The 27,464-nt window shown below is 40.9% G+C and overlaps 2 protein-coding genes across 2 annotated transcripts in view; one reads left to right on the top strand and one right to left on the bottom strand.

The window, feature by feature from the left end:
- Positions 1 to 15,543: 15,543 nt before the first annotated feature.
- On the bottom strand, positions 15,544 to 19,970 carry LOC115751239 (calreticulin-like). The gene is made up of 6 exons (XM_030689015.2): positions 19,868 to 19,970; positions 16,532 to 16,659; positions 16,260 to 16,345; positions 16,130 to 16,175; positions 15,820 to 15,873; positions 15,544 to 15,756 (listed from the first exon to the last, which is right to left on the bottom strand). The coding sequence occupies exons 1-6, from the start codon at positions 19,968 to 19,970 to the stop codon at positions 15,544 to 15,546; spliced, it is 630 nt and encodes a 209-aa protein (XP_030544875.2).
- Positions 19,971 to 25,293: 5,323 nt separating this feature from the next.
- The window catches only part of LOC115733494 (disease resistance protein RPV1-like), a 61,909-nt gene continuing 59,738 nt past the window's right edge, over positions 25,294 to 27,464 (top strand). Inside the window, exons 1-2 of the mRNA XM_048280686.1 lie at positions 25,294 to 25,967; positions 26,297 to 26,652. Of these exons, the coding sequence (XP_048136643.1) occupies positions 25,480 to 25,967; positions 26,297 to 26,652 (844 nt within the window). The 5' untranslated portion in view covers positions 25,294 to 25,479. The remainder of the gene's footprint in view (positions 25,968 to 26,296; positions 26,653 to 27,464) is intronic.

Genomic DNA, 27,464 nt, shown 5'->3' with positions numbered 1-27,464 from the left:
ATGTATTGGTCACCTACCTGATTCAATCGGCAATTTAAAGCAACTGACAGTACTTAGGATGAGGCATATAAGATGGATAACAAAATTACCATGTGTGATCGGGCTAGTGGAGAAACTTGAAGAGTTAGATGGTAGCCAATGTTGCAACTTGACCGGCGAAATTCATGATGAAATTGGGAAACTGTCCTGTTTGAGTCTCCTAAACTTGTTAGGCACCAGAATATTAACCACAATGAGTCGCCTCTCTAATCTCCGAACACTTAATCTAGAACCACGTCTTGAGCTTAAAAAGTTGCCGGAACTTCCCCCAAGTTTGGCTTGTCTGAGATGGGCCACCGATACTAACATCTATCCTGGCGAAGACATGCCAGATGAGCTGGAGAGTATCACTGCTCTTCCCACTAGCATCGGTACTCTACTTCGGCTGGAAACACTGAGATTGTCCTACGAAAGCGTCCAATTCTTCCTTTAGCTCCCATCTAGTTTAAGAGAGTTAGAACTTCGACATCTGGTGACGACTAGATCGCCGGACATTTGCAATTTGAAAAATTTGTCAACCTTGGAATTATTTAGTTGCTTGATGCCGGAATTCTCCGGTATATTTGATGCAGAGTTGGAGGTCCTCCAAATGGAAAACTACATGTTTGTAAATCTGGTCGCGCTGTTTCAGTTGGAAATGGAAAGACTGAGATATTTGATGATGTTTCAGTGTAAGTTCCTCCCAGAAGTACTTGATCTGTCGCACTTGAAGAATCTACAAGAGGTACATCTGTGTGGATGCAAGCTGCAAGTCTAGATTCGCGCCCTTCAAGAATTGGGATCCCTTCGCTTCCTTAAGGTCTTGGACTGCAGTTCCATGGAAAGGATGTCAGAACTCTCGAAATTGAAAAGGCTAAGGGCACAGTTGGAGTATGTCCAAAGCTAAGAAGCGTGGAAGGTCTAAACCACTTAAGACTCTTTAAAGAAGTTGCGGATTTACGATTGCGGCTCGTTGGAGAGTTTGAGTTACACCTTGAATTTGGGTTTAGAATGTTCCGCAATTTACCGTTGCGAGAAGTTGCACAACAGTGACAGTCAGTGAAGTGTGATCATAGCACGTATCGATTTGGATTCGCACGCTCTCAGAATAGGACTTTGAATGTTGGACTTCGAATGTTGGACTTCTTGTGGTTCTTTTGTTTGTTGGTTTCTTTTTTTCCTGAAGTTGAGCTTGGATGGTCTGAAGCAGGTTTTCCTATGAAACCGATATTGGTAACAAGTACGGCCCATTTTGAAGATAAGGGATGTAAAGATTAGAATGTTGAAAAGCTTGGCTATGACTTCAACAATTAATAACTTCGTCGTCCTGGAAACTTGATTCGCCTATGGAACAATAGCTCGAAACAGATTCTTGTCACGCCCCGATCCTCGAGCGCGCAGCATCCCTGTCATCTCGTCCCTTGGGTTAAAAGGATAGCTTCCCATGCACGCTATCAACCCATGAGATTAACTACGTATGCGGAAACGTATAATATTCCCGGACAAAAATATAAAATAGGGATAGGTAAGTAGGAAAAACACATTAATTAAAAAAAATCATTTAATTTACAATCACGTCGTGAGTCAACCGAAATGACACGCTAGTTAGTCCCATACTTCGGGACCGGGTAGGTCAACTTAGTACCTACTTCAATAGGGCTGCGTCCCTCTTGTCCTTATTAGCTTTTCAAGCACTACTAGCTCCATCATTTAGGACCTGAAAATAGTTTAACAACGATGGGGTGAGATATAAATTTCGGTGAGTCAACGCCTAAGCTTGGCTAAGGCGTTGATTCGTCCGAAGGGTCCTATGAGTCAATCACATATTGATCCATAAATATCTCAATCACATGCGGTTCACTCGTTGAAAATCACACGGTATGCAATAACCAACATAATATGCCACACATAACAACCCATAGACATCATGTCAATCGCATACGTAGACACCACACGTGATCCGATTATTAAAGGCCATTTGGCCCAATTGCACACGACCGGTGTGACTTTACACTACGACCGGCGGTGTCTACCGGCGGGACCAGGCTTCGTCCCTTACTTCCGGCGACGGCATCCGATAGCCTGTGTGACTCGTACGGCCGGCACGGCACGGCACTATCGGGAATCCCCGTAGGGGCTTCGGTCCGTCACAAGCTGCGACCGGCATCCGTCAATCCATGTGATCCGTACGGCCGGCACGGTGCGAACTTGCCAGGAATAATCCATCGTGTGACCACTCAAGCATACTCAGCAAATAACCAGTTTATTATCCGCATTTAGTCAAATGCTCACGCGATATGCTCACACAGCAAAAATCTTGAGTAATCACACAAATGCATATGTTGTCCATGCGACCTCGCGTCCATAAATCAAGTGATCGAACTCCAACCAATCAATCAATTTAACTAGCCATCTGTCAAGGCATTTCATCAATTAATCCACATAAATTATAATGGAGCGTAGATTAATAATTCAATCCAATCGTACGTAATTAAATCCAAATCATCAATCAGACGTACGCTCATTCTTGACCTATTATTCGCTCACGATCAAGCAATGTCAATCAATTAATCACTTATTCCGTCCAAACTAGTCACAATCAAATTAATCCAATTAATTAGGGCCATTTAACCTAAACCGAGTCTCTAGCCTAAACCGGCCCTAATTAATCTACCAAAACACCTTAATATTATAATTAAACTAATCCAAACGTAATTAACGACTTAGCCAAAGATTACAGGTCAACTCACCGTTAATTGCGCGAGGTTAAGCCGATGACGATCCTTCGAAAAATCCTAGGTGCGAACTTTGAGCTCGAACGGGTCGCGAACCAAAAACCTCGAACTACGGACCCAACTCCCGATTTAATGCATCCACGGGCCTAATATAAGGCCCAACTTTGTGCCCAAATTAATTGGGCCTCAGCCCAGCTCGCGGGCCCACAGATTTGGGCTCAACAGACCCGGCCCAGTCCAAAAACAGGGTATTCTCTTACAGAACAGAGCAGAGCACGGCTGGGAGGGGCTGTTCCGGGGAGTCTAAGGGCTGTGGGTGGCTTCGGGATAGGTGGTGGAGGTGCACAGTGGTCGGAGGGAGATGTTGGTGGCCGGTGGTGGCTCACGGTGGCCGGAGGTGGCGCCGGCAACAGCAAACAGCAGCTGCAGCAGCAAGACAGAGCAGGAGAAACTGAAACAGGGGAGGAGGTCGGGGCTGTTTTGGGGGCTCTAGCGGCGGCGGGAGGTCGCGGGGCTGGTGGGGATGGTTCGAGGGTGTGTCGGGGAGTTTATGGTGGCCGGAGGTGGGCGGAGAAAGGCGGCGTGGCGGCGGATAGGGGCTGCGAACAGAACCGGGTGTAACATAAGTCAAAACAGGGCAGCAGAGGAGTCTGGCGGTTCTGGGGCTTTTCCGGGCTGTCCGGCGGTGGCTGGGCGAGTTGGGGTGGCTGAGTGATGTCTAGGGACGGCTGAGGGTGGTCGGAGGCAGTGGCGGTGGCTGAACTTGTGCAAAACAGAAGCGAAGAAGTAGCTGCAGCACAGGTCCGGCGAAAACAGGGCAATTCGCGAAGCCCTTTTGCAGCGGGCTTTCCGGCGACTCCGGTGGTGCGGCGGCGGTCCGGTCACTTCGAGGGGGTTCTATGGATGTTGTAGTATGGTGGGGTGGTCGGTTTCTGTGAGGTTTGTTGCTGAAAATGAAGAAACGAAGGGAGGAAAAAGAGCTGGAGCAAGTCGGTGGAAATAGGGGGAGGTGTGCACGTGTGAGAGAAAGAGAGAGAGTTCTGGAAAATTTTCTAAGGCTCAGCTGGTCATGTGGGGTCCACTGAATTAATTACCTTGTCCCTTAGCTCATAAAACCCTAGGGGCATTTTTGTAATTTCACACTTTGGCCTGGGGTATTTTCGTAATTTCGCATCCTAGGTAATTCGGGCGTCCGGAAACCCGACGGTGGGTTATTTAATCCGAACTTGAGTCAAATTAGCCCGAACGAGGATTAATATGGAATTTTCTAATTCTAAGACGCAATTACTCATTAATCGGAATTTATTCCAATTCGAGTAACGGTCCCGGAAATTCCCGATTTCCGATTTCTAATTTCGTAACATCCAAACTTTGAGCATCAAATTAAAATTTTCTAGTCGTTCCATAGACTAGACTTCACTATTTTCATTACCCAAAATTTAGGGTGTTACGATTACTGAGCGGTCCGAGTTTCTCCGAGGCGTGAACAATGGAAAAGGGAGCTATGCTCCTTCTTAGAAATGTCGAACAATGGAGGAGAGACATTAAGAGAAATTGGCTTCTGCTGCGCATTAGGCTACAAAAATAGACAGAGATTCAAGAGGAAGAAGAAGGAGGCACGCTCAAATAATGCCAAAGCTTCATCGAATTTTTATCAGCTTTTGCACTTCGTTTCTGTCAATGAAGGCCTTTCAACTTCGGTTTAATTTCAAGCGCTCCAATCACAATGAATTTTCTAGATATGAATTTCTTGTTTCATTTGAGCGTCTACAAACACTCTACCTTTCATGCAGTTTCATTTAAGTTTGTTTGATTTACTTTCATAGTATCAACATTTCCTCGAACTTCACTTGCTGTTCAAATTCTTCTTCATTTTATTTCAAAGCCCAGATCACATATGCAATTCGATCAATAAGAGTAATTTAGGTTGCGTAAGGTAACGCTTAAGAAAAAGTGTTTACGTTCTCAAAATATTCCTGGAACACTTTGGAAACAGAAATGCATATGATAAAAAAAGTGTTCCCAAAATGTTTCGGGAACACTTTTGAGAAATAGAAACACTTTTGGAGCAAAAATAAGAAAAAAAAAACTTAATTCTGTATTCCTAGAACACTTTTCAGAAACACATTTGGAACCTTTTTTCGAAACAATTGGGAACAATTTTGTTTTTGAACACACTCTCTTCTCTTTTGTTCTTGCATGATGTTGACACCTCATTTTTTTATCATTTTATTTTAAAAAATTAATTAAAAACACCAAAACAATTCACAAATTTAAAAAATTAATCTTGGAAGCTTTGGCCTAGCCTTAGGAACCATTTTTTGAATAAAAAATATTTTTTGTAATTTTTGACATTTCTCGGATTTATTTTAATTATAAAAATAGCCAAAAATAGTATTCATGGTCAGAAAAATGAAAAAAATAACCCGTATTTATATTTTAATTTCCTTTTCATTTTGGCCTCTTAAAGTTTTAAAAATTCAGTTTGGGACCGCATGCCTCTTCATTGAACATAATCCTAAATTGACTAAAAATTTTCATTTTAAATCATTTTATCTAAAAAAAATTTACTTTCAAAGTCATGACATGAGACTTTGATACCACGAATCTCATTTCAATCCCCATGTTCGGAAAAATTGCACAATTGGACTAAAAGGACCTAAATGCATAAATATTTTTTATTTTAGTCTCTGGTTTCACTCAAAGTGCAATTAATATTTTTCTAGGGATTTCATTTTAAAATAAATCATATTTTTTTAACTACTTGGGAACATTTACATGTGACTTATAATTGTAATTCTTCTTATTTATAGAAAACATATTTGATGTTCTCGTTGTCCAATTTCAATTCGTCTTCTCTTTCAGTTTTTTTTTTTTTTTTTTTATAGTTGGTCTCATCCATATTGTAGTTTGATAAATTGTGCATAAATTACTTATAAATATATTGATCTAATTTGATTTAGTAAATTGAACAAATGAGATTTAATTTGATTTAGTAAGTTAGAAAGATAAAGACATCTTAAATTTAACATATATAGTCCCCTTAATTAAATAAAAAAATTATTAAAATTTTTTTTTACGGTTACCGAACGCATTTCTTTTCCTTTTTTTTTTTTTGTTCAGGGAACATAAACTTTATGCAATTATCAAACGTGTTTATGTTCCCAAAAATCATTGCCGGGAACAGAGATGGAAAAAAGTGTTTATGTTTCAAAAGTTGTTCCAAAAACATAAACGTTACCATTGAAGAGTTGGATGTGTATCATTCAGTTGGGTTTATGTAGTGTTTTCCAACATCTAGATTTCTTGAAACACCTAAGAGGAACTGCGAGAATTCAAAACTGAGTCTCACGAAAAAAAAAATGCAAATTCCCGTGTAGTTATTGTGATGTGATTGATTTTTTCCATTGTATTATATATCAATTAAGTATATACGATATTTTTACCATAAATGGCCAGTCTCTTGTCTTGCCTTAATCATAGACGAGCGGGTACGTGATTACCTCAAATTACACACCTTCGAGGAAATTCAAGGGAAGAATTAGAAGCACTCCAAGGTCGAACGTTGACTAGAGTCTTTTTTTTTCGGGTTTTTTTTTTTTTTTTGGGATTAGGTTTTGAATACCTTTCTTTGGTTGGAAAAAGAGAATATATGGAAATTGAAACTAAGCAAGAAAGATGGGGACAGACGTTGGCTTGCTTTCCCTCCCCCTCACGCTATGAAGTAGATTTACCTGATAACCATGACTTGGAAGTAGTTGTGCGCTTTCCAGATAATTAACCCAATCAGGATTAATCTAAATATGGGTGTAATCTAAATATGAGTATACACCGCTCCTCCTATTACCTTCTACTAATTTTTTTTTTAAATTGAGATAATCCAGTAGCAATTTTTAATTTTGTAATAAGAATTTCAAGCTGCTCATGTTTACATCACTACTAAACAAAATAATTTCCATCGAGAACTTTGCTAATCAATCCATTATTAGGTAATAGTATGGAAGAATTTTGAAAACTGTTCGTTAGACTACCTCGAGGGAGTCATACATAACAGGTTTTATTTTTATTTTTTATAATTGGAGAAAAATGTGGCTAAATAGCGTACAATTTCTCGGTATCCATGGAATGGGCAGGATTGGCAAAACAACACTTGCCAAGGTCATCTTCAACGAATTGTCTTCTAGCTTTCACGGATGCAGTTTCCTTTTGACGTCCGAGAGTCGTCGCAACGCCATGGTCTATTATATTTGCAAAAACAATTGCTATCCAAGTTCTTAGATTCTCGTTCTGTCGATAAAATTCATGATGTGGATGATGGGATCAACATGATTAAGAGAGTACTTTGCAATAAAAAAATTCTTATAGTTCTTGATGATGTGGATGAGATAGAGCAACTCAAAAGCCTAGCAGGAAAAAGGTAGTTGGTTCGGTTCCGGTAGTAGGATTGTCATAACTACTAGGAACCAACGGGTCCTAGCCATTGACGGAAAAGCGACAAGTGAAGGGCTTGTAAAAAGGCCTGCAAATGTTTCGTCTTACGAAGTGCAAGAAATGGAATTTGATCACGCTCTTAAGCTTTTCTGTAGGCATGCTTTTAAAAGAGATTTGCCCCCACATCATTATGTCTCTCTTTCAGAAAAAGTTGTCTCCACTTTGGGAAAGCTTCCTATATCTCTTGAGGTCATAGGCTCATCCCTTTCCGGTAAATCTGAAGCATTATGGGTAGACACATGGAAGAAGCTACAAAAAGCTCCTCCCATGGAAGTCCAAAAGACATTGATGATAACTTACGAGAGGTTAGATGAATCACAAAAGCAAGTGTTTCTAGATATAGCTTTTTTTTTTGTTAATGAGGAGAAAACATACCCTTTCTACATGTGGGATGGATGTGGATATTGCCCACACGATGCTATTGAAGTCCTCTTTCTCATGTCCTTGGTAAAAGTCAAAGATGACAATACTTTTTGGATGCATGACCAAGTGCGGGACCTAGGAAGAGGAAGAGAAATCATTCGTCAAGAGAATTTCAAAGATCCCTGCGAGTGTAGCAGAGTGTGGAATCATGAAGACGCCGTGAATATTCCGAACCAGAAAGAGGTACAAAAAGGGAATAACAACATATTTTCCTGTGATTTTCGTTCACTATTCTTACAAATGGAAATATTTAATCGCTATTAGCGCTTGTAATTGTTTGCTTTGGACCTTCACATGTTGACTTCTTGGCGTTTCCATTGTCGGGGAAGCAGGAATATAGAAGCACTGTCATTAGGATATCGTCGAGATATTGTAACGCGGGATGTATTGGCCAATTTACCATACCCGAGGTTCTTTCGAATTGGTGGGGGACATCTTGTTGGAGACTTCAGTAATCTTCTCTTCAGATTAAGATGGCTTTCTTGGCATTATTGCCCTCCAGAGTTCATGGCAACAAACTGTTAAATATGTCTCGAGTTTAAATTGTTTGCGGATATAAATCGGTTTGTTACGGAGATAGGAAATCTTGATATATTGAAGATTTGGCCAAGTTGAGTTGACTTTTTGGATTTCTCTTTTACTGTGCAAGGGGGCTTGTTCAGCCGAATGACAAAAAAAAAAAGGGAAAGAGGCCACACACTTTATTTTATATAATTATCTTGTGGGGCCCATTAGAGAAAAAGAAAAACAAAAGATAGGGTTAGTTTTCTTTTCCTTCCTTGAGTACCTGCAGAACCTGTAACGAAGAAGAAGTTCTTTTTCTGCGAAAAAGAGTCGCGCCGCACGAGAAAAAAAAGAAAAGGAACAGCCGCACAGAGAGCTCTCGGGGTTAATCGGCAACTTTGATCGGCCGCACGTAGAGCTTCGCACACAATCAGATTTTGTGTTCGTGAGTTTTCGTATATCCAATTAAGTTGTTTATTTGTGAACACTTAGGGTTTGGGTATAATTTAGGTGCGGAAAACACGAGCGTATTGAGCGATTGTAAATCTGATTCTCCGATTATAGTGGATTGTTCTTGCTGGCTCTCCCGTGGATGTAGGTACCGATATTTGGACCGAACCACGTAATCTCTAGTGTCCTTTCTCGTTCCTCGTTAATTTTTTCTGTGCTTTTCGCATTGATTTATTTGCAAGATCTAGATTAGTTTCCGCGCGTTATATTACAACAATTGGTATCAGAGCCGGGTTCGGATATTCTAGATTGTGATTTGGGGGCTTTTGCTTGTCCGATTATTATCTGGATATCTTGTGATGGCAATTATGTCTGGAGTGAAAGCTGAAATTGAGAAGTTTAACGGGAGGAACAACTTTGGGTTATGGAGCCTCAAGATGGAGGCATTATTGACAACTCAAGGTTTAGCAGAAGCATTGGAGGGCAATGCTGAGTTGCCCGATACGATGACGGATGTTGAAAAGGATGTGATAATGAGAAAAGCTAGAAGTTTAATCCTGTTGAATTTATCGGATGAAGTGTTAATAGAGGTTGGTGAGGAGAAGGATACCGCAGCATTGTGGGCAAAATTTCAGGCGCTCTATGTAACGAAGGGTTTGAACAATCGCTTATACATGTTGAAGAGGATGTTCCGGTTTAGATATATCGAAGGTACGTCTATCAGAACCCATCTAGATAAATTTAATAAACTCATGATGGATTTGAAGAACGTCGGTAAAACACTTGATGATGAAGAGCGGGGCATGATGTTGTTAGCTTCCCTACCAGAGTCATGGGAGCACTTTACTGATTCACTTTTACAGGGGCGTACTACGATTACCTCGGAAGAGGTAAAGTCCGCCTTATTTTCTAAAGAGTGGCATAGAAAGTTGCGAGATGATAGTCTAGCGCAGGATGTAGCACGAGGACTAGTGATTCGGGGTAGAGAGCAACAACGAGGGTCCAGTAGCAGCAGAGGTAAAAGGAGATCTAAGTCACGCCATAGAAAGTCCAAGGGATGCGTGAGGTGCTTTGAGTGTCACGAGGAGGGGCACATAAGGAGAGATTGTCCCAAGTTGAGAAATAGAGGAGATAAGCAGAAAGCCACAACCAGTGTGGCGAACGTTGCTGAAGAGAGCACTAGTGATGTAGAGGCTGTCTTGTGTGTGACTCGGAGTTCATCGGGAGATGAATGGGTGCTAGATTCGGGGTGTTCTTATCATATGACGCCTCATAGAAACCGGTTTACTACTTACCGGACTGCAGATGGTGGTAGAGTTCCGTTGGGGAATAACGCAGCCCGTAAGGTTGTGGGAATAAGGACAGTTCGGATTTAGATGCACGATGGCGTGATGCGCACATTGACGGACGTGAAGCATGTACCGGAGCTCAAGAAGAACTTTATTTCTCCGGGGACACTCGATGATATCGGGTGTAAGTATACCGCTGAAGGTGGAGTGCTGAAGATCTCTCGAGGTGCTGTGATAGTGATGAAGGGGAAGAAAGTGAGTTCTCTCTATCATCTATTGGGAGAGACCGTGACGGGAGCTGCTGTAGTTTCATCGGGTGAATCAGATTCAGATTTAACTCGTTTATGGCATATGCGTCTAGGGCACATGAGTGAGGCAAGTATGACGATGCTGAGTGATAGAGGGTTATTAAAGGGTCAGAAGACAAGTAAGTTAGACTTATGTGAGCACTGCATCTTTGGGAAGCAGCGCAGGATTAAGTTTGCTACAGGTATTCATTCAACCAAGCAACCAGTAGAATATATTCATTCGGATGTCCGGGGCCCGTCTCCTGTTCCTTCTAAAGGAGGTGTTCGTTATATGCTGACATTTATCGACGACTATTCCAGGAAGGTATGTGTGTACTTTCTGAAGCACAAATCTGATGTTTTTGATCGGTTCAAAAAATTTAAGGCATTGATTGAGAAGCGATCGGATAAACGGATCAAGTGCCCGAGAACCGATAACGGCATGGAGTTCCGTGGTAAAGATTTTACCGAGTTCAGCGAGAGAGAAGAGATTGTGAGACACCACACAAGACCTGGGACACCACAGCAGAATGGCGTGGCAGAACGGAAGAACAAAACTTTACTTGAGCGGGCTCGGAGCATGCTTTCGCATGCTAGAATAAACAAGGAATTTTGGGCCGAAGCGGTGAACATGGCATGTTGCCCGATTAATCGATCTCCATCATCTGCTATCGAGTGGAAGACTCTAGAGGAAGTACGGTCGGGGAAACTCGCTGATTACTCCGGATTACGAATATTCGGATGTCCCGCGTATGCTCATGCGAGTGATGGTAAGCTTGAGCCGAGGTCGAAGAAGTGCATATTTCTGGGTTATGCACATGAGGTGAAAGGCTATCGGCTGTGGTGCACCGATCCCAGATTACCCGGTTTTCTAATCAGCAGAGATGTGATCTTCGACGAGACCGCAATGCTTCAACAGAGGAGTTCCGAGACACAACCAGCGGAGCAGATAGATCATGGTATTAGTAGTGAGGTGGAGCTTCAGGTGGAGACTCCGGAGACCTCAGAGGTAACAGATGTTGAGACTACAGATGAGGCCGCAATTCCCGAAATCGGTGATAATGAACAACCAAGACAGCCGCAGTATAGTATAGCCGCAGACAAACAAAGAAGGCAAATTAAACCACCGGTACATTATGGTTATACAGATATTGCGTATGCTTTGACCGTAGGTGACGAGGTGGAGACAGATGAGCCTTCGTCTTACTCTGAGGCGATAGCTAGTTCCGAGTGGTTGCAGTGGCTAGGGGCTATGAGTGAAGAGATGGAATCACTCCATCGAAATTAGACATGGGAGTTAGTTAAAGTACCCAAGAACCAGAAGATTGTCGGAAGTAAATGGGTCTACAAACGGAAAGAGGGCATTCCCGGTGTCGAGGCTGCGAGATACAAGGCGAGGCTTGCTGCGAAGGGGTATACCCAGTGGGAGGGCATTGACTACAATGAAGTGTTTTCTCCTGTGGTAAGGCATACTTCTATTCGTGTTTTACTTGTCTTAGTTGCTACACAAGATCTCGAGTCGGAGTAGCTTGATGTAAAAACGACGTTTCTTCACGGTGAGTTGGAGGAGCAGATTTACATGAGGCAGCGAGAGGGATTTGCTATTCCGGATAAGGAAGATCATGTTTGCTTATTAAAGAAATCATTAAATGGGTTGAAACAATCTCCTAGACAGTGGTACAAGCGGTTTGACGCTTTCATGGCTAGTCAGAACTATTTGAAAAGTCAGATGGATAGCTGTGTTTACTTTAAGAGATTGGAAGACGGGTCTTTGATATATCTGCTATTATATGTTGATGATATGTTAATAGCAGCGAAAAATATGTCCGATATTGATGTCTTGAAAAGGCGGTTGAGTGCTAAGTTTGAGATGAAAGATTTAGGTGCTGCAAAGAAAATATTGGGTATGGAGATTTTGCGTGACAGATCTGCAGGATTACTACATTTGTCTCAAAAGAAATATATTGAGAAAATTGTCGCACGTTTTAATATGCAATCGGTGAATTCTGTGAGTACTCCATTAGCGAAGCATTTTAAACTTTCAATTAAGTTATCACCGCAGAGCGAGGAGGAGGAGGAGCATATGTCCCGTGTTCCTTATTCTAGTGCCGTGGGTAGTATTATGTATGCTATGGTATGCACTAGGCCCGATATTTCACAAGCTGTCGGTGTAGTTAGTCATTATATGAAGCGTCCAGGTAAAACTCATTGGGAAGCTATGAAATGGATCCTCAGATATTTGAAGGGGACAGCAGACGTCGGTATAGTGTACCGGAGGGACAAGAATGGCGGTGAAACCACTGGTTTTGTGGATTCCGATCATGCGGGTGACTTGGATGAGTGTAGGTCTTTAGCGGGGTACATGTTTATGCTTGCAGGTGGTGCAATTAGTTGGAAGGCGTCCTTACAAGACCACGTGGCCTTGTCGTCGACCGAGGCGGAGTACATGGCACTAACCTTTGTAGCGAAAGAGGCGATATGGTTACAAGGTTTGCTCTTGGACTTTGAGTTAGAACAGAAAAGTGTTGATATACACTGTGATAACCAAGGTGCGATTTATCCGGCATATAATCCGGTTTATCATGAGCGAACAAAACATATCAATATCAAGTACCACTTCATCCGAGATGTCTTAGCGAAGGGTAAGGTTGTTGTGAAAAAGATAGCGACAAAGGAGAACCCCGTAGACATGATGACTAAGCATATTCCTTTGGCGAAGCTCAAGCTTTGCTTGAGCACTATTAGCGTCTGTAGAGAGTAATCGCCCATTGGGGCGATGGAAAGCAGCATGGATGATGAGCATTATTGACTTGACTTCAAACATCGAGCCAAGGTGGAGAATTGTTAAATATGTCTCGAGTTTAAATTGTTTGCGGATATAAATCGGTTTGTTACAGAGATAGGAAATCTTGATATATTGAAGATTTGGCCAAGTTGAGTTGACTTTTTGGATTTCTCTTTTTACTGTGCGAGGGGGCTTGTTCAGCCGAATGACAGAAAAAAAAAGGGAAAGAGGCCACACACTTTATTTTATATAATTATCTTGTGGGGCCCATTAGAGAAAAAGAAAAACAAAAGGTAGGGTTAGTTTTCTTTTCCTTCCTTGAATACCTGCAGAACCCGTAACGAAGAAGAAGTTCTTTTCTCGCGAAAAAGAGTCGCGCCGCACGAGAAAAAGAAGAAAAGGAACAGCCGCACAGAGAGCTCTCAGGGTTAATCGGCAACTTTGATCGGCCGCACGTAGAGCTTCGCACACAATCATATTTTGTGTTCGTGAGTTTTCGTATATCCAATTAAGTTGTTTATTTGTGAACACTTAAGGTTTGGGTATAATTTAGGTGCGGGAAACACGAGCGTATTGAGCGATTGTAAATCCGATTCTCCGATTATAGTGGATTGTTCTTGCTGGCTCTCCCGTGGATGTAGGTATCGATATTTGGACCGAACCACGTAATCTCCGGTGTCCTTTATCGTTCCTCGTTAATTTTTTCTGTGCTTTTCGCATTGATTTATTTGCAAGATTTGGATTAGTTTCCGCGCGTTATATTACAACACAAACTTTCATCCGACTAATTTGGTCATTCTGGACCTTTCATGCAGCAATATTTCGGAGGAATGGATAGGCTGGAACCAAATTAGAGTATGATATGAGTTCCCACTCGTTTTATACGTTTGTCATTTCTTTTGTTATTCTTTTCGTACAATTCATTTCACAATATGTACTTTATCGAATTGTTTTGCAGGCCGCAAGTAAACTGAAAGTACTAGATCTCAGCTACTGCATATTTTTAATAGGAACACCTGATTTATCTACGTTGGTCTCTTTGGAGAGATTGATTCTTCGAGGCTGATGCCAGCTAATTGAAATTGACCCATCCGTTGGTCAATTCAAGCTCCTAACTACCTTGAACTTGAGGGGATGTGAGTCTCTCCAAGAGTTGCCTAAAGAAATAGGATATCTACAAGCTCTAACTAAGTTTGTCATTCATCGGCCACGAAATTTATCCAATTCCTCAAAGATTGGCAAGCTGCCATACTCAATTGGGGGCCGGTTGGATTTATCTAGGGGTGAGCAGATAAAGGAAATTCCAGACTCGATTGGCAAATTACAATCGTTAGTCGAGTTAGATTTATCATGGACAAGTATTGGTCACCTACTTGATTCAATCAGCAATCTAAAGCAACTGAAAGTACTTAGGATGAGATGCATACAAGGAATAACAAAATTGCCAAGTGCGATTTGGCTGTTGGAGAAGCTTGAAGTGTTAGATGCTAAGGGATGTGGGAACTTGACCAGCGAAATCCCCGAAGAAATTGGGCGATCTAGGATTCTAGACTTGTCATGGACCAAAATATCCGGATTACCCACCACGATGATTTACCTCTCTAGTCTCCAAAAACTTACTCTAGAATCATGTCCTAAGCTTAAACAATTGCCGGAGCTTCCTCCAAGTTTGACTTGCCTGGTATGGACCCACAATTCGACATTCGGGTCCCCTGCATCCTTTTACTTCACGAGGATGTCATATGAGCTGGAGACGGTCACTGCTCTTCCCACCAGCGTCGGTACCCTATCTCAATTGGAAACTCGAATATTGTCCTCCAAGAATTTACAATTCCTCCCCCAGCCCCCTTCTAGCATAAGAGAGTTAAAACTTGAAAATCTGGTGATTGGACAACCACTAGGTTGTGCCGATTTGAAAATCTTGTCAACCTTGGCATCCAATGAGGATAGGAACCCAGAATTGTCTGGTGTATATGGTGCCGAGTTCGAGAAAGTCTATATGCTGGGTTGCACGCGTAGAAGACTGAACGCAGTGTTTGAGTTGAAGATGAAAAGATTGGCATCTTTAATGCTGTTTAGGTGTGAGTTCTTCCCATTCAAACTTAATCTGTTGCATATGAAGAATCTGCAAGAGGTAGGTCTGTATAGATGCCAGTTATTAGTCATGATTTGCGGCCTTGAAGAATTGGAATCCCTTTCGTCCCTCGTGGTCAGGAATTGCAGGTCAATCGAATGGATGTCGGACCTATTGAGATTGAGAAAGCTGAGGAGTCTCAAAGTTGGAGGATGTCCGAGGCTAAGAAGAGTGGAAGGTCTGAACCACTTGGAATCTTTAAAGAGGCTGTGGATTCATGATCGTGGGCGGTTGGACATTTTGGCTGATACCTCAAATTTGGATTTAGATTGTTCCGAAATTGTCCATTGCAGTCGGTTGCCCGACCGTCGGAATTGTTGTAAACTCGGCAGGGGTTGCTATTGTGAGACGCTTTTTGAGCGGTTGTAGAAATCCAAGCCGATGAAAGACCGATAAGGAAGTGAGAACATGACTTGGCTGCTGTGCTTTATGTTGCCTCTTCCTCTCTTTTATTCTCAGCCTGCAAAGGAAAATTAAACACTAAAAATAGCCCATACTCGTACTGTTTCCATAAGTAAAAATCAAAAAGAGCAAAACCACATCCGTCCTTGTTCTTGCCCCATGTTTCTTCAGCAACCGTCTTGGCATACTCAGGATCGTCATAGATCAAGACATTGTCGAACAAGGTTCCACGGTTTACCTGACAAATCAAGCATAGAGTAAATTGATGGTTAAGCTTAAGAATGGAACTAGTGTTAAGAACCTGGTCAGTCATTGGTGCCTTCCACATTCCCTTGTAGTTGGGATTCTTGGTTTTCTGCAGAACATGCAGGATCAAGAGATCTTGATGCATTCCAGAACTGGTCTCACAGGAACATTGCATCTCTTTGGCTTCCATGGACTCTTGTATTCAGGGTTGGCAATGGTCGGGGAAGTCCACTCACCACCCTCCTCATCGTCCCAGTCTTCAGGTTGAAATCACAATTTTGATTAGTAACTAACTAGTTTACATCAATCTCATGATAGCATAGCAGAAAATCAGCTTCAAATCAGAGATAGTTCATCAGGATTACCTTCTTGGCATCGGGATCTGGTCTTTCTTTTCGGATGTCATATACCCTGCAGTCACACGTACAATGTCATTTAATTTCAGGGAATATTGCATTTTAAAGGTTAGCAGTGCCAAGGAATGTAAGAATCAACAAGAATGGCTCCTTATCTTCAGGATCAGGAACCGGCTCTGTCAACCCAGTCTTCAGGCCACCAATGTTATCCGGGTAGGTCATTATCTAGACATACAGCCCAAAGAAAACCAACTAGATCATTCAGTAAATAGAATACTTTCTTCGCCTCAGGATCCTTTACATGCGTCGGTGGGACAAGGTCCCAGTCAGAGTACAAGCTACCAGATTGTTTCTCAACATTGTCGATCAAGATAGTATAGGTAGCATCAGGACGGAGGATAAGGTATAAACACAAGTCAGATCTGTGTCACAAGGGACGTCCTTTTTGATCAGGTGATTAGGTCCATTGTAAGTGACAATTGCATTAACTTTCTTGATGCTGTAGCCACGGATATCTGGTACAATGTCCAATCTTGATGCTGCATTGAACAGGATAAGAAGCCAATAAGTGTGTGTGAGGCAGTGGACATTTGATATCCTGGACAGCAAGAAATCCAACAAATAGAACACAAAAAGATCATATAATCTGCTCTAGTGCAAAACCTGTATGGATAAGCTAAACCGGTTATGGGATAGTCAAAATCGGGTCTGGGGCTCGTGCATGTGCCGCACAAGTGGGTGCATGAATCCCATACGCACTGGACTCCTTCGACGCGTGCGGCTTCCTCTAGCGGCCTCTAGTAGAGGGTCAACCTCTCAGAATGCTCATTTCGTCGATACAAGTCTGATGATATACTTATATTCCATTTTCAATGAGCGAAATGGCACAAAAAGGTGAAGTTTCACTGCTGCCTCATGGAACACGATCTCGTCACGGTGAGTGGCAAATGTGTGGCCTCTGTCAGCGTCGCCTTGCGACAGGTGACCACTCAAATTTCTCGTCTCGCCAAGCCCATTCCGAATATGTGTTCGAAAATCATTTTTATTGCACATAAATTCATGAACGAAATGTGAACAGTACCAACGAGAAAAGGGTTTTTCGTGCTCGAATTAACAACAAAGCACAATACGATCACGAAACAAGAACGACTATGCTCTGATACTAATGAAAGGAATGGATCCCAATACATACACATATATATACACACAACGAATTCTAAATTACATGCCCTAAAATTATCTTGAATAACTGATCGGAGAAGTATATCATGTAAAACGAATATACTTCAATAGCCACAAATTAAGGGCCCCAATCACAAGTGAGAAAACGATTCAGATCCGCCAATTGATCTTTCTTCGAGAGAGTTTTTCAGAGACATTTTTTTTTAGAGAGTTCTTGAGTGTAGATGAATAGAACGAACGTATGTTCTGAATAGAGAAGATGTCATATCTCTCTCCATGTATTCAATAGGAAATAAAATATGCCCTTAATTGTCACAATCAATTATCGCAATAAAAGTAGGTATATTTTCTTTGCCCTTGATGGGCACAATTTCCCAACAGTTGGTAATTCCATCACGAACAGTACATGTTTGCAAATAACTTAAAAAGCAATTGCTATATTTAATCGAAGAGAAGTTCCACATTTTGACATTATAACTCTTTAAAATATTGTTCAACTTTACAATGTTGACATTCTAAGATATTATAAACTTTATTGTAAAATTTGCAAGAGATTACTTATAAATTATTCGATATTGGCAAGTTAGTTATCGTGTTGGTAAATGACCAACCACACTTGTAAAATTTAAGAAGGTATGCAATTTATTTATTTGGACATTACAATGTTGGTAATATACTATTTATATTTGCATAAAACAATGATCGGATTATCAGCACGTGATCAAGCAATAAATATTGTTAGGTACGTGATGAATCATTGACGATTAAAATCAGTATCGCTATCGATGCATACCGATAACAATCAGCAATCGCTTGTCAACATACAACAATGAATGATTAATGATAATCGATAAGGGTACCAACTGGTTAGAATCGACGAGTTATCAAGGTACTAGAAGGAAGAAGAGCGCATCAAGTTACAATTACTAGTTTCAAGCCACTAAAGAGCAGAGGAGTTGCAATCGTGGGACAACCGATGTACGTTTTCAAAGGAACAATAGCTTAGGAACAGGATCATGGCATCATGAGAATGTGAGCATAAGATTTATGGAGATAGAAGAACATAGACACAACAGCTGGAAACCGCTTGATGAGCAGTTATGGCACAATCATCATAAATAGAATCGCTTATCTACTATGGAGCCCACACCCGCATAAATCAAACAAATTTGTTATTGTTTAGTATCTTTACTTTCCTGCATTGTACTTTTATCGTTTGCGGGCTCGCGTGTCGATCAAATTCTGGTGTAATTCTTAGATGTAGTTTTCGGATCCGTGTCGTCGATTAAATTTTGGTGTGCATCTTTATCTAGGGAGTTGCGTCGTCGAATAAATTTCGGCATAATACCTTAGTGTTTTCAAGCTTTCACATCTATTAAATTCCAGCATAATTTGTTTCTACTTAGTCCTGTTATGAAAGTTTGTATTCCCCAAGCCTTGTTGCCGAATAAACCCTGGCACGATTTAAGGATGGAATCCATGCAATGTCACTTCTCATCTTTTGCTCGTCAAGAACAATGGGTTGTTCTTTACTTTCTCCATGTTTTAGCTACTAATGCTGATCTGATTCCTAACACCTAAATTTTTCGTTCGAGGACTTCTCCTTCATTTAATAAGAAAGTTAGAGATCGAATTCGACAGAGTTAGACTCCTAACTAAATGAGAATATTAGATCTGCATAGTCTTGCATTCGTAGTTGTTGCTGCATTTCTTGGCTTTTAGATATCAAGGACATTTGAGTTTTGGGCACAAAGCATTCGCATCAAACGAAGCATATATGCGGCTATGAGTTTATTTGGGCTTGGCCCAAAATACGGCCCACTATGCTAATCAAACTGGGCCAAATGAAGGGAAAGGAAGCGTGGCCATTCAAGCGCAATGGTTTTCGAAGCCAATTCCAGTTTGAATGGCATTCATATCTCGAATTTGCTGTATGACTATGTCCTGTATTTTTAAAGCTCAGAATATATGAATTCGTGCTGTCACTTTTGTAACTTTGTTATTAGGATTCGGATTTTAATTTGTTATTAAATAAATAGGACAAGGAAACTTCTGGGATGATAACCCAATGGCCAATGACATTGAGAAGATTGCAATGGATCGGGGTTATCGATTTATCTTCATAGGAAACTAAACTGGTCTGAACAATGCTTGCACAATGAAGAAGTTTTTTTTATTGTAACTCAGAAGAAGACGGGCAAGAATCATTTGACTTTTTCGGGGATTAGCATCTTCTTTTTCTATCGGATATTCAAAGACTCGTGAACCGCTTTTTGGCATTATTTCTTTGTTTTGCCTGGCAATACTGCAGAAGATGAAGGCCATGTTTTCTCGTTTTCACACTTACACTAACCCAAGATATTCACAATCCAATACTTCTTGCTATAAACCGAATTGAAACGCCAAGCATTGAAGTTATCTCCACTAGTTTTAAAAGTTTGATATGTTTGACGTTGAATCAAACCAGATTTCATAAAAATAAAAAACAAAGAAAATGTTGCGTAGATCTGGTCAATCTATTGCCTTTTCTGTCCATCCAGGTCATTCTTTATGGTTCTTTAATACTGCATTCTGCATCCATGGGACTACAAATGGCTCTCACATGCAAGTCAGTCATCTTGCTTGCGTCTCTACCTCTACTTTGTCTCTTCTTGTCCATCATGGTCATTTTGCTACTCTTCACGAGCCTCAATCCTATCGAGAGACTTGTTCCAACACTCATTAGCAGAAGCTAATGTTTGAAGAAAGCCTCATACTGTGTATAATCATTGTCGTGTTTAAAGTGTAATCGCCTATAAGTGTTCGTATATGTAAAATAATGTTGATCGACAAACTTGAAACCAAACGCAAATGAGTAATCTGAATGTAGAGAAAAGATCCGAACCCAACGAAATGAAGTTGTGTCCTTAAGACAAATTTGTCCCCTCAATCGGTACCCAAGGTTTTTGGACAATTGCCTCCCAAGATAGAACGGATCGCCTTTTCCTCTAAAGCGGTACTTCTTCAGAAGAAATTTTCAAACGCACTTTGTAGAATAATCGCACAAATGATGAATAATGAAGTATGAATGACGAAAATGGCAATCGTTTCTAATGTGACTGTCAATGCTTTATTTATAGACAATGATGCGAAGAGTCATGAAATAGAGGTTAAGAACGAAGAGTCACTAATCCGAACAGTTCTCTTTCAAACGAATGAAGAGTTATGAAACCGAATGGACAGCTTCCACTATAATGAAGAGTCACGAAATCGAATAGTCATATTCCAAAAGAATGAAGAGTCACGAAATCGAATAGATATCTTCCAAAAGAACATGTTTGTTTAAAGAAAAAATCAGACAAACATGTTTGTTCGAATTTTGTTTCATCCTTCACTTCTCATTTATCTTCTTATGGGATTTGGAGACCAAAGTCCCAACATGAAGTTGTGACATCATGGTATCTTTCCTCATTTCTTTGGGAAGTAGATCAATATAAACCATCTCAATGCTTCTCTATGCAATTAGTGATATAGAAAAAGCATTCAATTTATTTGTCTCTTGTTAACAAAATTATACATGATAATCTGAAAAGGTTGAGCATAGTCAAGCAATCAAATTCTGTCTAGCTCGACGCGTGCTAGAATTGCTCAAGCTCAACGCTAGATCTAGCCAAGCGTCGTTGCAGCTTTGAACTCGATGCCTCTAGTTTTTAGTTAGGCAATGGCAGAGAGAGAGAGAGAGAGAGAGAGAGAGAGAGAGAGAGAGAGAGGTTGGGGCTAACTTGTGGAGGGCGTCGGTGGTGCCAGTTGCAAGAGTGGTGATGTTAGTCGGAGACAACAATGGTAACGTTGATCGGCAGTATGGTGGGAGAAAGAGACAGACAGACAGACAGACAACTGATGTGGTAGAAGAAAATGGATTTCATGTGATAGTTGTACCATTTGGTAGTCACGCGTAATATGACTAGTCAGTGATCAATGAATCGAAAAGATTGTAAACATCAAGGTGATCGATTCATCTTTAGAGTAATCTTACTTTCCAACCGCTCTGAAGAATGCTCGCACGTTTGATGGTGTATTTTAATGTAACTTTAGAAGATGATGGACAAGAATCATGTGTCTGTTGTTGGGATTAGCATATACTTTCGTCGTTTTCTGAAATAGAAAAGCAAGCTTACCGGGTTCGTAAATCGCGCTCTATTCTTTTCGCATATCTTATGAACGTGACTAATTCATATCAGAATTTACTGAACAATTTCGTAAACTGCATGCAACCATGTGACTTTGCTGAACAATTTGGTAAAGTACCCCTAGTGTATGTGCACTAGAAAGGGTTCTCACATGCAATTAGGTCATGTAGGTTGCTTCTCTACCTCTGGTTTGTCTCTTCTTCATGCCCGCCAATTGCTCCTATTCGTTCTCCATAAAGAATCCAATCGTATCTGGATCTCACTACTAAAAAAAAGTATCGTTCCGGAACCATAAGCATTACAACTTATGCTATTCCATCGAACATTTATTTAGACTCAATAAACAAATTGAAGAGTTGGATGTATATAGTTCATTTGATTTTGTGCAGCGTTTTTTAACATTTAGATTTCTTAAAACACCTCAGAAAAACTTTGAGAACCCTACACTGAGTCTCAACGAAAAATGTAAAATTCCTTATAATTATTGTTGTTTTTTACTTCTTGAAAAACGTGTTCCATAAACCGATTAGTTCTCTGTCATCAAAACACTGAAAAATTGGATTTTTTTCTCAAAAAAAAAAAAAAAAAATCCATCGATCAAATGGACTCTTCCTCTTCGCTATTTCTACTTTTCCCAACGGTCTTAAAAAGATGTATTGTTAACGGTTCTGTTGTGACATCCTGAATTCCGATCCACTTTCGAAGTTATGAATGAATGAAATATCTCATTAATGTATTTCAGTCTAATTTCACTCAGAGTTGATCCCTCTCGAGCAGACTAACCAAATATGAATGGCTAGTTAGGAAAATCAAGTACGTGGACCTAAGAACTTGATCTTGGATTGATTCTTTGGCCATGAAAATTGTCGAAGGAATATTCCGGACCAATATAGGCCGATCCTAGAATGATTAAGGAACGATTTGGATAATACCCTACGCTTGGATCACGGGTGATTCTGTTTGACCTTGTATGGATTCCAAATGTCCCTAAATTATTTTCTAACGATTGTGTCCATCGAGACTAGTGATTGACCATCGCAATTGAATGACAACCAAAGTCGCCATGGCTCGAGAAATTCTTAAATGTGATATTAATCACAGGTCGATACGCGTAACTCCTAAAAGCCGCCTGTTAGTTTGAGATACGCTGAAATTTCTATTGATCGAGATTGATCTCGAATCGAGTTTCGAAATTTGACGTCGGACCTTCAGGGGTTTCAATAATTAAATTTTGGACGTTTCCTCATCCAGTGTAAGAATTCTTTGTAGTTCGCCCTAAATGGTTCAAGAAAAATAAAAATTTGACTTGGAAATGGGAAAAGACCCATTTACCCTTGGAGAATACCCAACATTTCACTTTAACTCAAGGGCATTTCGGTCATTACACCCCTTGGCCGAAATTTTGACTATTCTTGGTGGAGGAAATTACCATTTTACCCCTCTTGACTTTCAAGAGACCCAAAATATCCCACCCAATAATTATCCTAACCTTTATTAGATATTTTCTTTGTCTTCTTCTTCAAAATTGAAGAACACTTTCTCTCTCTTGCTCACTCTCTCCCTCTTTGGCCGAACTCACCATTGCCCTCCCTCTCTCTCACCGGAAAATTTCCCAAGCCTCGCCGGATTCACCTTGGATCGCCGGAGCCCGACTATCACCTGAACCACCTTGAACCGCCAGATTTTTGTGGATTTTTAGCCGAGCAAGGGAGTTGCCGGAGCCGCCGGTTGGAACCAAGACTTCTCCCGTTTTCTCACCGGAAAACTTGCTAAAATAGTGGTAAGTTGGTCCCTAACCTTATATTAGGTACCTAGGGTGCTAATGGACTTGAGATTTGGTAGATTTGGGTGAAAAATTGGTTGTTTTTAGCCATTTTTATGCCTTGGCCGAGAATGAAGTTTTGAGGAGAGAGAAATCATGTTCTTGAAGTGAATAGTGAATTCAAGATGATATTTGCATGGTCAAAATTGGACCATGGTTACTTTTGCTAATTCTAGTTACTTTATGCAATTATTTAACTATGGTTAGGTTAGTTATTAACTCTAGTTAATTTTTGAACCATGGTTAGATTATATTTTAACTATAGTTACTTTTATGTGACATGATGTTGTTATGCCATGGAATTAATTAAATGTGGTATTATTATAGTTTAGTACTATAGTAGTATTAATTGCACATTAGCATAATTCTAATAGTACGTTATTTATTTATTGCTACGTTAGCATAAATATGGTCGTATGGCGTAAATTGAATTTTGTGGTCGCATAAATTGATCGGGTGGTCTGGATTAATCTATGGATTAGTGTGAATTAATTAGGTGGTTCCGATTTATTAATTCTCTAACATGAGCGAATCATGTGGTCCCGATCTATTCTCAGAAAATATGAAGGTCGTATTCAATCAAGTCAGTCGAGGCCAAAGTGAGCCGTATTCGTCTGATTGTCCGAGATCGAGAAGGTATGAAAGTCGTGTTCAATTAAGTCGTCCAAGATCAAAGTGAGTCGTGTTCGACTAATTGTCGGAGACTTAATCCGGTCATGTTCCTATGTGTCCGAGACCGAGATTTATGGGTCGTATTCTTTTGTATACGAGACCCTGGTATATATATATATATATATAGCCATGTTCCATAAAGGTCCGAGGTTCAATGTTATGAACTTGTATGATGTCGGCGGAGTAACGTGGAATATTTTCGGAGTAACGTGGAATTTTCCACAACAGCCTGATGCGTTAAACGCGGGCTTTGGATCGATGTGGGTATTTATATTATGGCCTAAAGCGTTAAACGCGGGCCTCGGAGCACGTGGAACATTTTATTGTCAGATTAAGGCGTGGAACACCAAAACGGGAGTAACGTAGAATATTTGAGAAGGTGTGGGAATTTTCGGAGAAAGAACGGAATTTTCTGGAATTAAATTGTGGAATTTTTGGTAAGAAAGAAGAATTGTTGGAAATTGTTCACTGAAAATGTGTCTGGAGGCACTAGAGCCTTAATCAAGGATTAGGAGCTAGCTTACTGAGATTTTATCTCACCCCGTTGTGGGCTCGTTGTTTATTTCAGACCTTCCGCCGCAAGCATGAATGATCCGCCCAGGAGATTCGGTATTTCCCGAGGTCATGGTACCAGGAGAAGATGGGGAGGTTGTAGAGCCATCGGATGCGGAACAGCCACCTGAGCTTAATGAGGATGAGTTGGAGGCGAGAGATGATATAGTACCGGATAGCGAGGACGAGGCTTAGGATAGTTGGCCTCTTGACTTTTACTGGCTGTTTTATTTTGGATGTATAGTAGGCTTCGACCACGTAATCTTTTTGTTTTAGTGGTCATAGGCTTGTACAGTGGCCTCCGAAGCCGTAGGTTTGGAAAATTGTATAGAACATGTGGATATGTATATAAGTTTGTTTTTACCGTCCCAAGTCATCGTAATATTAATTGTTTCTTTACAGGGATTCGTTTTTGCTTCCGCATGAATTTGTTGGCCTTTGGATCCTGGAGAACTATACATAAGCGTGGCAAGGTGGGATGTCGACGAGTTCGCAGGGTTCGGATCGTGATATCTGTACTACATTTTACGTGTTTTTCTTCTTCCTGCTGTCGTTAATACAGCGGAGTATGTAATATGTATTGATCCTCACTCGACGGCCGACGCTCCAACTAATGCCAAGACTTGACAATTGACATAATTACTTTGAAAATTAATTTCTTCCTGCAAACTTACATTTGTTAGTGGATGAATGGGACCCGAAAACTTTAGCCTAGGTAGGAACCCATTGATTGATGGAATCTTTGGGGAAATTTCCCGGAAGCTTCTTGGATGACTCAAGGTGTTGACTATATTGACTCCAGGAATATTTGAAGACCAGTGCTCCCTTCCCTATTCCCATGACGCCAGAGACTGAGAGACCTTATCATATTGACAGCCCACGCTCAGATCCAAGCACACCCAAAGCAAACTTCCCTGAGAGTAAGAAAGGATTTGATATCTGCGGTGTTTAAAGATCCTACAATGGAGAGAGGGATGAATTCACAGGCGTCATCTGGACCTTCGTTTGAGGTTTTTTTAAGTTTTCGAGGACCCGACACCCGTCATGGATTCACCGATTGTCTTTATCACGGTATGGTTGCGGCCGGGATTCTCGTCTTTAGGGACGATGAATCCCTCCGTGTCGGTGAAAGAATTGGTGGTGAACTTCTACAAGCAATTGAGAAGTCCAAGATCTACATTCCCATATTCTCCACAAATTATGCTTCGAGCCACTGGTGCCTCCGAGAGCTCACGTACATGGTCGAGTGCGCCTCGAAATCGAATGGGAGCAAAGAGATTCTGCCAATTTTTTTCGACGTGGAACCTATTGATGTCAAGCTCAAAACAGACTTATACAGACAGAATCTTTCACAGATCCGGAAGAAGTTTCGCACTGAAGTAAAGTCATGGGAAAAGGTTCTCATTGATGTGAGCAAGAGAAAGGGATGGAACTTGAAGAAAGACGAAGGGTAAATATCTTAAAACTTTTCAACTCTCATCTGTAGATTTCCCTTTCCTCCCTACTCAGTTCAATTGCAATATTGTTGGTGGAAAATATAGTTTATTCATCTCGTCGTGCAGAATGGAATTCTCCCAGGTAGCGGCCAATATTGGCCACAAGAGCGGAGGGAATGGAATTCTCACGGACAATGGCCAATAGTGACCAACACTGTTCTGCTGGTAGCACACCCTAGAATTTTTTTTTTTTTTATCAACATGGGAGGGCAATTGAGTCACTTAGGGAGTAGCATTTTACGATATAAAAGTCGTCCTTAACACGGTTGTTACGTTGTGGCAGCCAAGGAAATCTGATCCAATCGGTAATTCAAGCTGTCTTGGCTAAGCTGAATGTCGATTATAAAAATGTGACTGAACATCTAGTTGGAGTTGATGATCGTGTAGAAGCTATAATCAATATGTTGGATGTGAAATCGGATAGTGTGCAGTTCCTCGCAATACACAGAATGGGCGGTGTTGGCAAAACAACACTAGCCAAAGTCGTCTTCAACCGACTGTCTTCTCGGTTCCAATGCTGCAATTTCCTTTCGGATGTTCGAGAGTCATCAGAACGACATGGCCTAGTATATTTGCAAAAACAATTGTTATCCAAGTTTCTTGATTCTCGTTCCATCAACCAAATTCATGACACAGATGGTGGGATCAATATGATTAAGAGGGTATGTGACATCCCGAATTCCGACCCACTTTTGAAGCTATAAATGAATGAAATATCTCATTGATGTATTTCAGTCTAATCTCACTCGGAGTTGATCCCTCTCGAGCAGACTAACCAAATGGGAATGGCTAGCTAGGAAAATCAAGTACGTGGACCTAAGAACTTGATCCTGGATTGACTCTTTGGCCATGAAAATTGTCGAGGGAATATTCCGGACCAATATAGGCCGATCCTAGAATGATTAAGGAACGATTTGGATAATACCCTACGCTTGGATCACGGGTGATTCCGTTTGACCTCGTATGGGTTCCGAACGTCCCTAAATTATTTTCTAACGATCGTGTCCATCGGGACTAGTGATTGACCCTTGCAATTGAATGACAACCAAGGTCGCCATGGCTCGATAAATTCTTAAACGTGATTTTAATCACGGGTCGATCTGCGTAACTCCTAAAAGCCGCCCGTTAGTTTGAGATACGCTGAAAATTCTATTGATCGAGATTGGTCACGAATCGAGCTTCGGAATTTGACGTCGGACCTTCAGGGGTTTCAATAAATAAAAATTTTGGACGTTTCCTCATCCCGTGTGAAATTTCTTCGCGGTTCGCCCCAAAGAGGTTCGGGAAAAGTAGATTTGGACTGGGTATGGGAAAGGACCCATTTGCCCTCGAAAAATACCCTATTTTTCACTTGGAACGAAGGGTATTTTGGCCATTTCCCCTTTTGGCCGAGATTGACTAGTCAATGAGGGGAGATAATTATTTTTTTTTCTCTTGATTTTGTGGGCATA

Source organism: Rhodamnia argentea, chromosome 6 (assembly GCF_020921035.1).
Source record: "Rhodamnia argentea isolate NSW1041297 chromosome 6, ASM2092103v1, whole genome shotgun sequence".
Classification (NCBI taxonomy): domain Eukaryota; kingdom Viridiplantae; phylum Streptophyta; class Magnoliopsida; order Myrtales; family Myrtaceae; genus Rhodamnia; species Rhodamnia argentea.
This window is presented reverse-complemented; position numbering and strand designations above follow the sequence as displayed.

Excerpts from the sequence above, each read along its gene's own strand:
- LOC115751239 (XM_030689015.2), bottom strand. The coding sequence starts at position 19,970 with ATGACCATGATGGACAAGAAGAGACAAAGTAGAGGTAGAGACGCAAGC. Across the intron at positions 16,660-19,867 it reads TCCCATGGATGCAGAATGCA|CATCAAGATTGGACATTGTA; the intron begins GTATTAAAGAAC and ends TGTTCAATGCAG. Across the intron at positions 16,346-16,531 it reads GTGACACAGATCTGACTTGT|ATAATGACCTACCCGGATAA; the intron begins GTTTATACCTTA and ends CTGTATGTCTAG.